At 47.1% G+C, this 17,948-nt stretch overlaps 1 protein-coding gene and 1 long non-coding RNA gene across 20 annotated transcripts in view; one reads left to right on the plus strand and one right to left on the minus strand.

Annotated features, from left to right (window-relative positions):
- The window catches only part of LOC118393252 (ankyrin-1-like), a 215,856-nt gene that overhangs the window by 136,899 nt on the left and 61,009 nt on the right, over positions 1-17,948 (plus strand). For 11 of the 19 annotated variants that reach the window (XM_052461531.1, XM_052461533.1, XM_052461540.1 and 8 more), the window contains exons 1-2: positions 5,901-6,071; positions 17,434-17,535. In XM_052461531.1, coding sequence (XP_052317491.1) covers positions 5,916-6,071; positions 17,434-17,535 — 258 coding nt within the window. In that variant the 5' untranslated portion in view covers positions 5,901-5,915. Of the gene's footprint in view, positions 1-4,069; positions 4,205-4,802; positions 4,849-5,900; positions 6,072-17,433; positions 17,536-17,948 lie in introns of those variants that run through there. The other 8 variants (XM_052461537.1, XM_052461535.1, XM_052461541.1 and 5 more) reach the window with 3 other exon arrangements.
- Positions 6,086-14,207, minus strand: LOC127907267 (uncharacterized). The gene is made up of 4 exons (XR_008063947.1): positions 13,938-14,207; positions 10,073-10,204; positions 8,372-8,569; positions 6,086-6,385 (listed from the first exon to the last, which is right to left on the minus strand). It is a non-coding gene; the product is annotated as an uncharacterized LOC127907267 (long non-coding RNA).

Raw genomic sequence — 17,948 nt, forward strand, 5'->3', positions numbered from 1 at the left:
CCATATAATTGCATCCCTGTTACCAATAGTAATGATAGTGTAGCTACACAGTAGTACACATGAGGAATGCTTATGGTCTCTCTTTCTTCCAGTCTCTCTCACTCTATATACAGTCCCCTCTCTATTTCTATGGTTCCCCAAGAAAGATATAGGAAGTGTGAGAACGTGAACAGACGGACAGACAGATAGACTGTGTTGAGTGAGCGGGTGGAATTGCTCGGCCAGGTTGATTCCTGTGTGTCCAGAACATAGAGTCCCTCGGGGTCTCTGTCTGACTGGCTCCTCACCACAACAACACCACCCTGACCGGAACCAGCACGTTCACTCTGCAGCTAGCTTGCTCAAATAGACAGAGAAATGGAGGGAGGGAGGGAGGGAGGCAGGCAGGCAGGCAGGGAGGGAAAGAGAATCGATGTCCAGAACAAATACAAGTCAGCAAAAGAGGGAAATGGAATCGTTGTTTAAGATGTCTCTGCAGGAATATCCAGCTTATGTATGTTGTGGCCCTAGATAGCATGCTATAGCTGTACTATAACAGGGGCGGCAGGGTAGCCTAGTGGTTAGAGCGTTGGACTAGTAACCGGAAGGTTGTGAGTTCAAACCCCCCAGCTGACAAGGTACAAATCTGTCGTTCTGCCCCTGAACAGGCAGTTAACCCACTGTTCCCAGGCCGTCATTGAAAATAAGAATTTGTTCTTAACTGACATGCCTGGTTAAATAAAGGTAAAAAAATAAATTTTATTATTATCTCTCACTTTTATTTTATTATGTGCTGGATTTCATCTTGTCATATACGACATGTAAAACCCCTTATTGGCACCTTTCGGCTGGTGCACAAATAGCTGGGTATGATCTGCATCTGGTGTTGTGCCTGCAAATTTGTGGTGTGTGTGTGTGTGTGTGTGTGTGTGTGTGTGTGTGTGTGTGTGTGTGTGTGTGTGTGTGTGTGTGTGTGTGTGTGTGTGTGTGTGTGTGTGTGTGTGTGTGTGTGTGTGTGTGTGTGTGTGTGTGTGTGTGTGTGTGTGAATCTCATAATTCCCTGACGGGGGAGCTGTGTAATTCAGGCTATCCATAGTGCAGACTCATCGCTGGTTTCTTCATTAGTTAGTGGTTAGTTGCCCATATCAGCCTCACACACAGATCCATGAAACCATATGAGAGGGAGTGGGCTTCCTCAAGATCAATGGCCGAGCCCCAGTCACTATCCCCGGTGGAACAATAGCCCGAGACCAGGCAGCTCTATACTGCCTCCGTGCACTGCTCCTCCTTCCTATCCTAACTGCAGCCTCACACTGTCCTGTCATCCAGGGCATCAAGTAGAACCGGCACTTTTATAGCATGTCATCAAACACACACATAGTGACGTTTGTGCCGTGGTTTCACACCTACTTAGATACTGAGCGACAGTAATCCCTTACTGTTGAGACTACGCCTGGGACTCATAATACACACACACACACACACACACACACACACACACACACACACACACACACACACACACACACACACACACACACACACACACACACACACACACACACACACACACACACACACACACACACACACACACACACACACACACACACACACACACACACACACTGCAGTACACCAGCTCGGCGGTGATGTCATACTGTCTGCCGCAGCACCAGAACACTAAGCAAGAGAGTCAGGGAGGGAGAGAAGGAGAGAAAGCAATGAAAAGAGGGGGAAAATATAGGGGGAATGGAGGACAGGATTGTATGAGACGGGGGCGAACAAAGGAAGAGGAAGGAGAGCTGGGTAGAATTAGTGAAGAATGTGAGGATTAGAGAGAGAGACAGAGGTACAGTGTTTGCGTCAGTGTACAGAGCCTGAGGACAATGGGATACCCATAGCATTACTGTGTACTGTGATGCTAATGATGACATGCTGCAGGTTATTGTCTCTCTTTCCATACAGAAAAAGTTCAGTAATAGAACAGTAGAGAGTGATTGATGATGTAGCTCCACAACTCCAGCCAGTCCCACATCACTGTCCTCTCTAGGGCTTATAGGAGGTAGGCCAATGATGTAAATAAAGCCTGGATTGCTGATACTATGTTTTGGCGATTCAGAGGATTTCAAATTGTTTTTGTCACATGCGCCGAATACAACACCTTACATGCTTACTTACAAGCCTTTAACCAACAACGCAGTTTTAAGAAAAATAAGTGTTAGGAAAGTATTTACTAAAATAAACTGAAGTAAAAAATAATAATTTAAAAGCAACAATAAAATAACAGTAGTGAGGCTATATACAGGGGGTACCAATACAGAGTCAATGTGTTGGGGCACAGGTCAGTTGAGGTAATCGAGGTAATATGTACATTTAGGTAGAGGTAAAGTACTATACATAGATAATAAACAGAGAGTAACAGCAGCGTAAAAATGGGGGATTCAGGAGTCTTATGGCTTGGGGGTAGAAGCTGCTGTTAAGAAGCCTCTTGGACCTAGACTTGACGCTCCGGTACTGCTTGCCGTGCGGTAGCAGAGAGAACAGTCTATGACTTGGGTGGCTGGAGCCTTTGGCAATTTTTAGGGCCTTCCTTTGACACCGCCTGGTATAGAGGTCCTGGATGGCAGGAAGCTTGGCCCCAGTGATGTACTGGGCCATCCACACTACCCTCTGTATTGCCTTGTGGTGGGAGGCCGAGCAGTTGCCATACCAGGCGGTGATGCAACCAGTCAGAATGCCCTCGATGGCGCAGCTGTAGAATCTTTTGAGGATCTGAGGACCCATGCCAAATATTTTCAGTCTCCTGAGGGGGAATAGGCATTGTCGTGCCCTCTTCACGACTGTCTTTGTGTGTTTGGACCATGATTGTTGGTGATGTGGACACCAAGGAACTTGAAGCTCTCAACCTGCTCCACTGCAGCCCCGTCATTGAGAATGGGGGCGTGCTCGGTCCTCCTTTTCCTGTAGTCCAGGATCCTCACCTTCATCTTGATCATGTTGAGGGACCACACTGCCAGGTCTCTGACCTCCTCCCTATCGGCTGTCTCATCGTTGTTGGTGATCAGGCCTACCATTGTTGTGTCGTCGGAAAACTTAATGATAGTGTTGGAGTCGTGCTTGGCCATGCACCCCTGAGGGGTCCCCGTGTTGAGGATCAGCGTGGCAGATGTGTTGTTACCTACCCTTACCACCCGGGGGCGGCCAGTCAGGAAGTACAGGATCCAGTTGCAGAGGGAGGTGTTTAGTCCCAGGGTCCTTAGCTTATTGATGAGCTTTGAGGGCACTATGGTGTTTTAAAGCCACCGGTCGGCCATATTGGCACTTCCCAGTAGGAGCAATCCTCTATAGAAATTAATGGAATTCTACACTATTTCAAATAAATGTATTTTCTTGGTGTAGTGGGGAGAGTAACATTAGTAACCTCTCAAAATTATACTTTAAGGAAAATGTTTTTTTGTTTCTTTAATGGTTTATTTTTTGGTTTAGCTCACATAATATCATTTTTAAGTCTGCTAAAACCTAATATAGACATGAATAAATATAGCATCCCACACAGGATGTTGGTGCCACCTTAATTGGGGAGGACAGGCTTGTGCTAATGGCTGGGGTGGAATAGGTGGAGATATAGGCGCGGCGGCTTTACCACTATGCTCTGTCAGTGTATATATAAATCATTGAGCTAGACCCACATCCATCTCTATCAGAATGGGTTTGTTAAGATTAGCATGAGGATTTACAAGACAATAGAGGATTGTGTGCGTGTGCGTTTGTTCATCCGTGTCTGTGTGTGTGGATTTGTGTCAGACAGGCGAGTGAAAGTTTGTTTACACTGAGAGTGGTGTTACTCTGTGGAAGCCTGGCAGGCAGGGTTTGGGTGTGGCCTAGAGAGTGCCCCTTCCACTCTTATCTGACTGCACCAGACATGTGCCTCTCCCTAACACACACCACTACAGTCCAGACTATCTTACTCATCTACAGTAGAGAGGCCAGATACACACCAACATAAACACACTGTACTGAACAGTAAAAAATGTGAATAACTTGTGTAATTGACATTCAACCAAGTTATTGACCTTGACATGGAGGGCAACTGTTAGTGTCGGGATAGGTCATGTCAGGCTTCTGTACTTTCCCTGTGCTGAAATGACCCTTTGACATCTGAACTTTGCCTGACCTGGGCCAAGTTGGCCGATGTCCACCTTGTAGGAGTGCATTCCAGAAGGTAAGGTGTGTGTGTGTGTGTGTGTGTGTGTGTGTGTGTGTGTGTGTGTGTGTGTGTGTGTGTGTGTGTGTGTGTGTGTGTGTGTGTGTGTGTGTGTGTGTGTGTGTGTGTGTGTGTGTGTGTGTGTGTGTGTGTGTGTGTGTGTGTGGTGTCATGTCATCAGCTGTTTTTGCTCAAACTGTGTTGAAAAGATGTTCTCTGAGTCATCAAGGCAGTGAACACACAAACACTCACCATCAAACAAATGACACTCTGACTAGCTATGCACAGTGTTTGGTGGAATGTCTAGCACCCTGTGCATCGTATGTGGACAGCACATATTTGAGGCTAAGTAGGTTTCTACACGTCTGTGCACACGCACACACTCACAAACACACACACTATATGAGTATCTATTTCTGTGAGAAGGGTACCCCGCTACGGTAATCTTAACCCTGGTAACAGGTGGGTTTGTGGGTTTGTGGGTACGACAGGAAGAGTGATTGGGGTGTATTAGGGGCGTCAGTTTGTTGTACTGAAGAAGGCTGGAGGGGGGGGGGATTTGGGGGCTATCGCCTTTCTCACAGTGGGAGAGACAGAGTAGGCCATTAGAGGAAAGGCCAGAGAGGAAAGAGGCCATGGCTGACGAGGACAACTCAGTCACTGTAAGTAACTCACTGCGGAGCTGAAAGAGAGGCATACAACACTGGTTGCTTATACAACCATATAGTGTTGCTGTTTATCTTCCATAGATAACTAGCTTGCTAAACGACGATGTATGCAGGCCGGAGGCTCCATACAGAGGGTGTGACGCAATTGCGGAGCCTCCGAAGGTTTGCTGATGCCAAATCAACCACATTTTCCCTTCACAAGCTCTGTTCTGTTCTGCGAAGCGCAATAAGTAGGAATGCACTGACTGCTGCAGAGGCCGCATCGCAGAAAAATGCTGTGTGGCCAATACAGACTGGATTGAACATAAATCTGCTTTAAGTGCTAACAAGTGCTAAGTGCTGTTTGGTGTTCACTCCAAGATGACTGTCTCAGCCTCAACTTTCCACATGGGACAGCAGTTGATCAAAACTGTCTTCAGCGTGTATAAAAGGACTGTGCATGCGTAAGTGTTGTGCATGTCTGTGTGAGTGTGCATTGTTCAAGGTCTGGTACATGAGAAAGTAAATGTCTCGCATAGTTTCCAGAGTGACAGCGTGAGGGTGTTGACAGACAGATGGAGATGGTTAAGGATTGAGGAGAAAAGTGATGGAACGCAAGGGTGATCAAGTGGAGGGAATACGTTTTAGGAACAGGTAGGCCTATAAGTGAGAGTCACTTACTTCTCTTAGACTAACTACATTTCCCAGAAAGCACTGTGGCTTTTCCTTTAACTGGGAAGGAGCGGTGGTGTTAAACAAGATTACATGAACCCTTAAGTAGAAAGTTGGAAACATTGTGACTTTTTCCCTTGACGAGTCTGGTGGCTGAGAGAGAAGTGGTTGTCTGTGCTCAGGCTGTGGAGTTAGTTATCACACTCAAAGGCCTACCGGTCTGTCGCAGGGAAATGCTCTGAAAGATTTACTGCTGCATACAGCTCTCTCACTTTCTCAGTGATCCCCCTCTCTTCCCCTCCCTCTCCCTCTCTTTTTTATGCAGTCTTTTCTTTGCACAGAGCTGCACCACTTGCACTAGTGCTCCGATGAGGGTTTGCATCATTAGTTGCCATGCCCACGGCTTGGGCATGTGGGTCCTCATTCTCTCTGTTACCACTGTCTCAAAGGAGGGTCGTTTCCAGTCACTACTGAATGGGGGCCAATGTCACTGTGGCAGTGTGTGTTGTGTACTTGTGTTGAACACATTTTTGAGTCACTGTGTGTGGTCGCACTTGCTTGGGTGGGTATGTATTTTCATTTCTAAGCCTAACCAATGTGTGCAGTGTGTATGTTTTTGTGTGTGTTTGTAATTCTGTAGGTGGCTGGGACTTGGGATATCACAAAAAGGGTAATGATGGTTGCTCCCGATCTTATTCACATTAATTCATCCCTGGCCATGCTTTGGTCAGAAACCAGAGAGAAAAATAGGGATGAGCGAAGGAGAATGAGAGCTGGACAGCTAGACAGACGGAGTGATACCACATGTAATGACCTAGACAGACGGAGTGATACCACATGTAATGACCTAGACAGACGGAGTGATACCACATGTAACGACCTAGACAGGCGGAGTGATACCACATGTAACAACCTAGACAGACGGAGTGATACCACATGTAACGACCTAGACAGACGGAGTGATACCACATGTAACGACCTAGACAGACAGAGTGATACCACATGTAACAACCTAGACAGACGGAGTGATACCACATGTAATGACCTAGACAGACGGAGTGATACCACATGTAACAACCTAGACAGACGGAGTGATACCACATGTAATGACCTAGACAGACGGAGTGATACCACATGTAATGACCTAGACAGACGGAGTGATACCACATGTAACAACCTAGACAGACGGAGTGATACCACATGTAACAACCTAGACAGACGGAGTGATACCACATGTAACAACCTAGACAGACGGAGTGATACCACATGTAATGACCTAGACAGACGGAGTGATACCACATGTAATGACCTAGACAGACGGAGTGATACCACATGTAACAACCTAGACAGACGGAGTGATACCACATGTAACAACCTAGACAGACGGAGTGATACCACATGTAACAACCTAGACAGACGGAGTGATACCACATGTAATGACCTAGACAGACGGAGTGATACCACATGTAACGACCTAGACAGACGGAGTGATACCACATGTAATGACCTAGACAGACGGAGTGATACCACATGTAACGACCTAGACAGACGGAGTGATACCACATGTAATGACCTAGACAGACGGAGTGATACCACATGTAACGACCTAGACAGACGGAGTGATACCACATGTAACGACCTAGACAGACGGAGTGATACCACATGTAATGACCTAGACAGACGGAGTGATACCACATGTAACAACCTAGACAGACGGAGTGATACCACATGTAATGACCTAGACAGACGGAGTGATACCACATGTAATGACCTAGACAGACGGAGTGATACCACATGTAATGACCTAGACAGACGGAGTGATACCACATGTAATGACCTAGACAGACGGAGTGATACCACATGTAACAACCTAGACAGACGGAGTGATACCACATGTAATGACCTAGACAGACGGAGTGATACCACATGTAACGACCTAGACCTAGACGGACGGAGTGATACCACATGTAATGACCTAGACAGACGGAGTGATACCACATGTAACGACCTAGACAGACGGAGTGATACCACATGTAACGACCTAGACAGACGGAGTGATACCACATGTAATGACCTAGACAGACGGAGTGATACCACATGTAATGACCTAGACAGACGGAGTGATACCACATGTAACAACCTAGACAGACGGAGTGATACCACATGTAATGACCTAGACAGACGGAGTGATACCACATGTAACAACCTAGACAGACGGAGTGATACCACATGTAATGACCTAGACAGACGGAGTGATACCACATGTAACAACCTAGACAGACGGAGTGATACCACATGTAATGACCTAGACAGACGGAGTGATACCACATGTAACAACCTAGACAGACGGAGTGATACCACATGTAATGACCTAGACAGACGGAGTGATACCACATGTAATGACCTAGACAGACGGAGTGATACCACATGTAATGACCTAGACAGACGGAGTGATACCACATGTAATGACCTAGACAGACGGAGTGATACCACATGTAACGACCTAGACAGACGGAGTGATACCACATGTAATGACCTAGACAGACGGAGTGATACCACATGTAACGACCTAGACAGACGGAGTGATACCACATGTAATGACCTAGACAGACGGAGTGATACCACATGTAATGACCTAGACAGACGGAGTGATACCACATGTAACAACCTAGACAGACGGAGTAATACCACATGTAATGACCTAGACAGACGGAGTGATACCACATGTAATGACCTAGACAGACGGAGTGATACCACATGTAATGACCTAGACAGACGGAGTGATACCACATGTAATGACCTAGACAGACGGAGTGATACCACATGTAATGACCTAGACAGACGGAGTGATACCACATGTAATGACCTAGACAGACGGAGTGATACCACATGTAATGACCTAGACAGACGGAGTGATACCACATGTAATGACCAAGACAGACGGAGTGATACCACATGTAATGACCTAGACAGACGGAGTGATACCACATGTAATGACCTAGACAGACGGAGTGATACCACATGTAATGACCAAGACAGACGGAGTGATACCACATGTAATGACCTAGACAGACGACAGACGGAGTGATACCACATGTAACAACCTAGACAGACGGAGTGATACCACATGTAATGACCTAGACAGACGGAGTGATACCACATGTAATGACCTAGACAGACGGAGTGATACCACATGTAATGACCTAGACAGACGGAGTGATACCACATGTAATGACCTAGACAGACGGAGTGATACCACATGTAATGACCTAGACAGACGGAGTGATACCACATGTAATGACCTAGACAGACGGAGTGATACCACATGTAATGACCTAGACAGACGGAGTGATACCACATGTAACAACCTAGACAGACGGAGTGATACCACATGTAATGACCTAGACAGACGGAGTGATACCACATGTAATGACCTAGACAGACGGAGTGATACCACATGTAACGACCTAGACAGACGGAGTGATACCACATGATACCACATGTACCTAGACAGACGGAGTGATACCACATGTAACGACCTAGACAGACGGAGTGATACCACATGTAACAACCTAGACAGACGGAGTGATACCACATGTAATGACCTAGACAGACGGAGTGATACCACATGTAATGACCTAGACAGACGGAGTGATACCACATGTAATGACCTAGACAGACGGAGTGATACCACATGTAATGACCTAGACAGACGGAGTGATACCTACATGTAATGACCTAGACAGACGGAGTGATACCACATGTAATGACCTAGACAGACGGAGTGATACCACATGTAATGACCTAGACAGACGGAGTGATACCACATGTAATGACCTAGACAGACGGAGTGATACCACATGTAATGACCTAGACAGACGGAGTGATACCACATGTAATGACCTAGACAGACGGAGTGATACCACATGTAATGACCTAGACAGACGGAGTGATACCACATGTAACAACCTAGACAGACGGAGTGATACCACATGTAATGACCTAGACAGACGGAGTGATACCACATGTAATGACCTAGACAGACGGAGTGATACCACATGTAATGACCTAGACAGACGGAGTGATACCACATGTAATGAGTGATACCACATGTAACAACCTAGACAGACGGAGTGATACCACATGTAATGACCTAGACAGACGGAGTGATACCATGTAATGTAGACGGACCAGAACAGACAGACGGAGTGATACCACATGTAATGACCTAGACAGACGGAGTGATACCACATGTAATGACCTAGACAGACGGAGTGATACCACATGTAATGACCTAGACAGACGGAGTGATACCACATGTAATGACCTAGACAGACGGAGTGATACCACATGTAAGACGACCACATGTAATGACAGACGGAGTGATACCACATGTAACAACCTAGACAGACGGAGTGATACCACATGTAACGACCTAGACAGACGGAGTGATACCACATGTAACAACCTAGACAGACGGAGTGATACCACATGTAATGACCTAGACAGACGGAGTGATACCACATGTAACAACCTAGACAGACGGAGTGATACCACATGTAACGACCTAGACAGACGGAGTGATACCACATGTAATGACCTAGACAGACGGAGTGATACCACATGTAACGACCTAGACAGACGGAGTGATACCACATGTAATGACCTAGACAGACGGAGTGATACCACATGTAATGACCTAGACAGACGGAGTGATACCACATGTAATGACCTAGACAGACGGAGTGATACCACATGTAATGACCTAGACAGACGGAGTGATACCACATGTAATGACCTAGACAGACGGAGTGATACCACATGTAATGACCTAGACAGACGGAGTGATACCACATGTAATGACCTAGACAGACGGAGTGATACCACATGTAATGACCTAGACAGACGGAGTGATACCACATGTAATGACCTAGACAGACGGAGTGATACCACATGTAATGACCTAGACAGACGGAGTGATACCACATGTAATGACCTAGACAGACGGAGTGATACCACATGTAATGACCTAGACAGACGGAGTGATACCAGACATGTAACAACCTAGACAGACGGAGTGATACCACATGTAATGAATGACCTAGACAGACGGAGTGATACCACATGTAACCTACCTAGACGGAGTGATACCACATGTAATGACCTAGACAGACGGAGTGATACCACATGTAATGACCTAGACAGACGGAGTGATACCACATGTAATGACCTAGACAGACGGAGTGATACCACATGTAATGACCTAGACAGACGGAGTGATACCACACAGACGGAGTGATACCATGACCTAGACAGACGGAGTGATACCACATGTAATGACCTAGACAGACGGAGTGATACCACATGTAATGACCTAGACAGACGGAGTGATACCACATGTAATGACCTAGACAGACGGAGTGATACCACATGTAATGACCTAGACAGACGGAGTGATACCACATGTAATGACCTAGACAGATACCACATGTAACACAGACGGAGTGATACCACATGTAATGACACATGACCTAGACAGACGGAGTGATACCACATGTAATGACCTAGACAGACGGAGTGATACCACATGTAATGACCTAGACAGACGGAGTGATACCACATGTAATGACCTAGACAGACGGAGTGATACCACATGTAACAACCTAGACAGACGGAGTGATACCACATGTAATGACCTAGACAGACGGAGTGATACCACATGTAATGACCTAGACAGACGGAGTGATACCACATGTAATGACCTAGACAGACGGAGTGATACCACATGTAATGACCTAGACAGACGGAGTGATACCACATGTAATGACCTAGACAGACGGAGTGATACCACATGTAATGACCTAGACAGACGGAGTGATACCACATGTAATGACCTAGACAGACGGAGTGATACCACATGTAATGACCTAGACAGACGGAGTGATACCACATGTAATGACCTAGACAGACGGAGTGATACCACATGTAACACCTAGACAGACGGAGTGATACCACATGTAATGACCTAGACAGACGGAGTGATACCACATGTAATGACCTAGACAGACGGAGTGATACCACATGTAACGACCTAGACAGACGGAGTGATACCACATGTAATGACCTAGACAGACGGAGTGATACCACATGTAATGACCTAGACAGTGATACCACATGTAATGAGACAGACGGAGTGATACCACATGTAACAACCTAGACAGACGGAGTGATACCACATGTAATGACCTAGACAGACGGAGTGATACCACATGTAATGACCTAGACAGACGGAGTGATACCACATGTAATGACCTAGACAGACGGAGTGATACCACATGTAATGACCTAGACAGACGGAGTGATACCACATGTAATGACCTAGACAGACGGAGTGATACCACATGTAACATGACCTAGACAGACGGAGTGATACCACATGTAATGACCTAGACAGACGGAGTGATACCACATGTAATGACCTAGACAGACGGAGTGATACCACATGTAATGACCTAGACAGACGGAGTGATACCACATGTAATGACCTAGACAGACGGAGTGATACCACATGTAATGACCTAGACAGACGGAGTGATGATACCACATGTAACAACCTAGACAGACGGAGTGATACCACATGTAATGACCTAGACAGACGGAGTGATACCACATGTAATGACCTAGACAGACGGAGTGATACCACATGTAATGACCTAGACAGACGGAGTGATACCACATGTAATGACCTAGACAGACGGATACCACATGTAATGACCTAGACAGACGGAGTGATACCACATGTAATGACCTAGACAGACGGAGTGATACCACATGTAACAACCTAGACAGACGGAGTGATACCACATGTAACGACCTAGACAGACGGAGTGATACCACATGTACCGACCTAGACAGACGGAGTGATACCACATGTAATGACCTAGACAGACGGAGTGATACCACATGTAATGACCTAGACAGACGGAGTGATACCACATGTAACGACCTAGACAGACGGAGTGATACCACATGTAACGACCTAGACAGGCGGAGTGATACCACATGTAATGACCTAGACAGACGGAGTGATACCACATGTAATGACCTAGACAGACGGAGTGATACCACATGTAACGACCTAAACAGACGGAGTGATACCACATGTAACAACCTAGACAGACGGAGTGATACCACATGTAATGACCAAGACAGACGGAGTGATACCACATGTAATGACCTAGACAGACGGAGTGATACCACATGTAATGACCAAGACAGACGGAGTGATACCACATGTAATGACCTAGACAGACGGAGTGATACCACATGTACCGACCTAGACAGACGGAGTGATACCACATGTAATGACCTAGACAGACGGAGTGATACCACATGTAATGACCTAGACAGACGGAGTGATACCACATGTAATGACCTAGACAGACGGAGTGATACCACATGTAATGACCTAGACAGACGGAGTGATACCACATGTAATGACCTAGACAGACGGAGTGATACCACATGTAATGACCTAGACAGACGGAGTGATACCACATGTAACAACCTAGACAGACGGAGTGATACCACATGTAATGACCTAGACAGACGGAGTGATACCACATGTAATGACCTAGACAGACGGAGTGATACCACATGTACCACAGACAGACGGAGTGATACCACATGTAATGACCTAGACAGACGGAGTGATACCACATGTAATGACCTAGACAGACGGAGTGATACCACATGTAATGACCTAGACAGACGGAGTGATACCACATGTAATGACCAAGACAGACGGAGTGATACCACATGTACGACCTAGACAGACGGAGTGATACCACATGTAATGACCTAGACAGACGGAGTGATACCACATGTAACAACCTAGACAGACGGAGTGATACCACATGTAATGACCTAGACAGACGGAGTGATACCACATGTAACGACCTAGACAGACGGAGTGATACCACATGTAATGACCTAGACAGACGGAGTGATACCACATGTAACGACCTAGACAGACGTAATGACCTAGACAGACGGAGTGATACCACATGTAACACCTAGACAGACGGAGTGATACCACATGTAACGACCTAGACAGACGGAGTGATACCACATGTAACAACCTAGACAGACGGAGATACAGTAATGACCTAGACAGACGGAGTGATACCACATGTAACAACCTAGACAGACGGAGTGATACCACATGTAACGACCTAGACAGACGGAGTGATACCACATGTAATGACCTAGACAGACGGAGTGATACCACATGTAACGACCTAGACAGACGGAGTGATACCACATGTAATGACCTAGACAGAGGGAGTGATACCACATGTAATGACCAAGACAGACGGAGTGATACCACATGTAATGACCTAGACAGAGGGAGTGATACCACATGTAATGACCAAGACAGACGGAGTGATACCACATGTAATGACCTAGACAGACGGAGTGATACCACATGTAACAACCTAGACAGACGGAGTGATACCACATGTAATGACCTAGACAGACGGAGTGATACCACATGTAACGACCTAGACAGACGGAGTGATACCACATGTAATGACCTAGACAGACGGAGTGATACCACATGTAATGACCTAGACAGACGGAGTGATACCACATGTAATGACCTAGACAGACGGAGTGATACCACATGTAATGACCTAGACAGACGGAGTGATACCACATGTAATGACCTAGACAGACGGAGTGATACCACATGTAATGACCTAGACAGACAGAGTACCACATGATAGACAGACGGACATGTAATGACCTAGACAGACGGAGTGATACCACATGTAATGACCTAGACAGACGGAGTGATACCACATGTAATGACCTAGACAGACGGAGTGATACCACATGTAATGACCTAGACAGACGGAGTGATACCACATGTAATGACCTAGACAGACGGAGTGATACCACATGTAATGACCTAGACAGACGGAGTGATACCACATGTAATGACCTAGACAGACGGAGTGATACCACATGTAATGACCTAGACAGACGGAGTGATACCACATGTGACCTAGACATTGAGCAAATGAGTCCTGAGGAGTGTGGGAATAATTGATAGCAATATATACTTTAGACTAATGGTGGGGGAAGGAGGGTTTGCCGCAGTAGATCCTCTCCCTCCCTCATCCAACTCTTCCCCCCTTCTCTCTCCCCATCTCCCACTCTCTCCTCATCTGACTCTCATTCTCTCTCCCCATCTCCCACTCTCCCTCTCTCTCTCTCTCTCTCTCTCTCTCTCTCTCTCTCTCTCTCTCTCTCTCTCTCCCTACCTCTCTCCTCATATCCCTCTCGTTCTCTCTCCCCATCTCCCACTCTCTCCTCGTCTCCCTCTCGTTCTCTCTCCCCATCTCCCACTCTCCCTCTCGTTCTCTCTCCCTACCTCTCTCCTCATCTCCCTCTCGTTCTCTCTCCCCATCTCCCACTCTCCCTCTCTCTCTCTCCCTACCTCTCTCCTCATCTCCCTCTCGTTCTCTCTCCTCATCTCCGTCTCTCGTTCTCTCTCCTCATCTCCCTCTCTCTCCTTATCTCTCTTCCCCTCTCCCCATGTCCCTCTCCTCATGTCCCTCTCTCTCTCTATCTCTACCCCCTTTTCTATCCTCATCTCTCTCTCTCCCCATCTCTCTCTCTCCATCTCTCTCTCTCTCTCTCTCTCTCTCTCTCTCTCTCTCTCTCTCTCTCTCTCTCTCTCTCTCTCTCCTCTCTCTCTCTCTCTCTCTCTCTCTCTCTCTCTCTCTCTCTCTCTCTCTCTCTCTCTCTCCCTACCTCTCTCCTCATCTCCCTCTCGTTCTCTCTCCTCATCTCCGTCTCTCGTTCTCTCTCCTCATCTCCCTCTCTCTCCTTATCTCTCTTCCCCTCTCCCCATGTCCCTCTCCTCATGTCTCTCTCTCTCTATCTCTACCCCCTTTTCTCTCCTCATCTCTCTCTCCCCATCTCTCTCTCTCTCCATCTCTCTCTCTCTCTCTCTCTCTCTCTCTCTCTCTCTCTCTCTCTCTCTCTCTCTCTCTCTCTCTCTCTCTCTCTCTCTCTCTCTCTCTCTCTCTCTCTCTCTCTCTCTCTCCCTCTCTCTCTCATGCCGCATGAGTGATCCTGTTTCAGCACCCCTGTCTGAGAGAGGCATGAAGCCCCCAGACACAAACAAAACAGAGACTAAAACAGGGCCACATCATGTGTTAGACCATGAGCCAGGGCATTCACTAAACACACACCCTACCATCCTAGAACACCAGCCAGACTGCCATCCAGACCACTGGGCAGAACAGACACACACCCTACCACCTCAGAACACCAGCCAGACTGCCATCCAGACCACTAGGCAGAACAGACACACACCCTACCACCTCAGAACACCATCCAGACTGCCATCCAGACCACTAGGCAGAACAGACACACACCCTACCACCCCAGAACACCATCCAGACTGCCATCCAGACCACTAGGCAGAACAGACACACACCCTACCACCTCAGAACACCAGCCAGACTGCCATCCAGACCACTAGGCAGAACAGACACACACCCTACCACCTCAGAACACCAGCCAGACTGCCAGCCAGACCACTAGGCAGAACAGACACACACCCTACCACCTCAGAACACCAGCCAGACTGCCATCCAGACCACTAGGCAGAACAGACACACACCCTAACACCCCAGAACACCAGCCAGACTGCCAGCCAGACCACTGGGCAGAGCAGACACACACCAGAACACCAGTGTGTCCCCTGGTCTCATCACCTACTGTATGTGAGGAGGTAAAGCAAGTCTCAGATGTGAGAGGCTCAGAACGAGGCTAAGGTTTGCATCCTAAAAGGCACGCCATTCCCTATTTTTGACCAGAAACCTATGTAGGGAATACTGTAGGGTACCATTTGGGACGCAGTTGGTTCAGGGGGACGGGAATGGAGCCTGGGACAGAGGCTCTGTCTGTCTTTATGTGGATGAAAATCACCTGCACCCCGTCCCTTAGGGTCCCCAGCTTGCCAGGCCTGCTTCTGATTGGCCAACGGGAGGGGGCTGGCCCAACTGTCCTTTCCTGTTCGATAACAGTGGGGGAGGGAAACACCAATGGAAAGCATTTATAGTCTTGTACAGTCTGTATGTATTTTGACCTTGTATGGTTTTGATTTGAATGAAGGTTTCTGACAATAATATGAATATCTCTCCATCTCCCTCTGTCTTCCTTTACACCTATCTCTCCATCTCCCTCTGTCTTCCCTTACACCTATCTCTCCATCTCCCTCTGTCTTCCCTTACACCTATCTCTCCATCTCCCTCTGTCTTCCCTTACACCTATCTCTCCATCTCCCTCTGTCTTCCTTTACACCTATCTCTCCATCTCCCTCTGTCTTCCTTTACACCTATCTCTCCATCTCCCTCTGTCTTCCCTTACACCTATCTCTCCATCTCCCTCTGTCTTCCTTTACACCTATCTCTCCATCTCCCTCTGTCTTCCCTTGCACCTATCTCTCCATCTCCCTCTGTCTTCCCTTACACCTATCTCTCCATCTCCCTCTGTCTTCCCTTACACCTATCTCTCCATCTCCCTCTGTCTTCCCTTACACCTATCTCTCCATCTCCCTCTGTCTTCCTTTACACCTATCTCTCCATCTCCCTCTGTCTTCCCTTGCACATATCTCTCCATCTCCCTCTGTCTTCCCTTGCACATATCTCTCCATCTCCCTCTGTCTTCCCTTACACCTATCTCTCCTTCTCCCTCTGTCTTCCCTTACACCTATCTCTCCATCTCCCTCTGTCTTCCCTTACACCTATCTCTCCTTCTCCCTCTGTCTTCCCTTACACCTATCTCTCCTTCTCCCACTCTATGTGCCTCTCTTCACCCCCCTCTACCTCTTCCCTTTCTCTCCCTCAGGCTGATGCTGTCACTAGTTTTCTGCGGGCGGCTCGTTCTGGTAACATGGACAAGGCCCTCGACCATATAAAGAACGGCATAGACATCAACACAGCCAATCAGGTGAGAGAGCTGCAAGGCCCGGTGGCCAATCAAAATGCTTATGGAGAGTGCATTAATACATGTCTCCAAACTCTGCGATTCATTTTGGATTCACCAGGATCAATCAAAGCCTTCCTGTTTGTAAAAGTCTCAATCAGCTAATGGAACTGATTTATTACACTCTTTCATTTCATTTGTCCATTTCCGTTGGCTGTGGAACTAGTATTTCACAATGTTGGGTCATCATACTGCAGCGCTAGAATAATGCATGAATAAAAGTATGAAAACAAGTAGAAACTGTATAGGCACATTAGATCAAATAAAGATGAGTCATCTTTCAGACCATGTCAGAACGACAGCGCGCACACACACACACACACACACACACACACACACACACACACACACACACACACACACACACACACACACAC

The sequence above is a fragment of the Oncorhynchus keta genome, chromosome 14 (assembly GCF_023373465.1).
Source record: "Oncorhynchus keta strain PuntledgeMale-10-30-2019 chromosome 14, Oket_V2, whole genome shotgun sequence".
Lineage (NCBI taxonomy): Eukaryota > Metazoa > Chordata > Actinopteri > Salmoniformes > Salmonidae > Oncorhynchus > Oncorhynchus keta.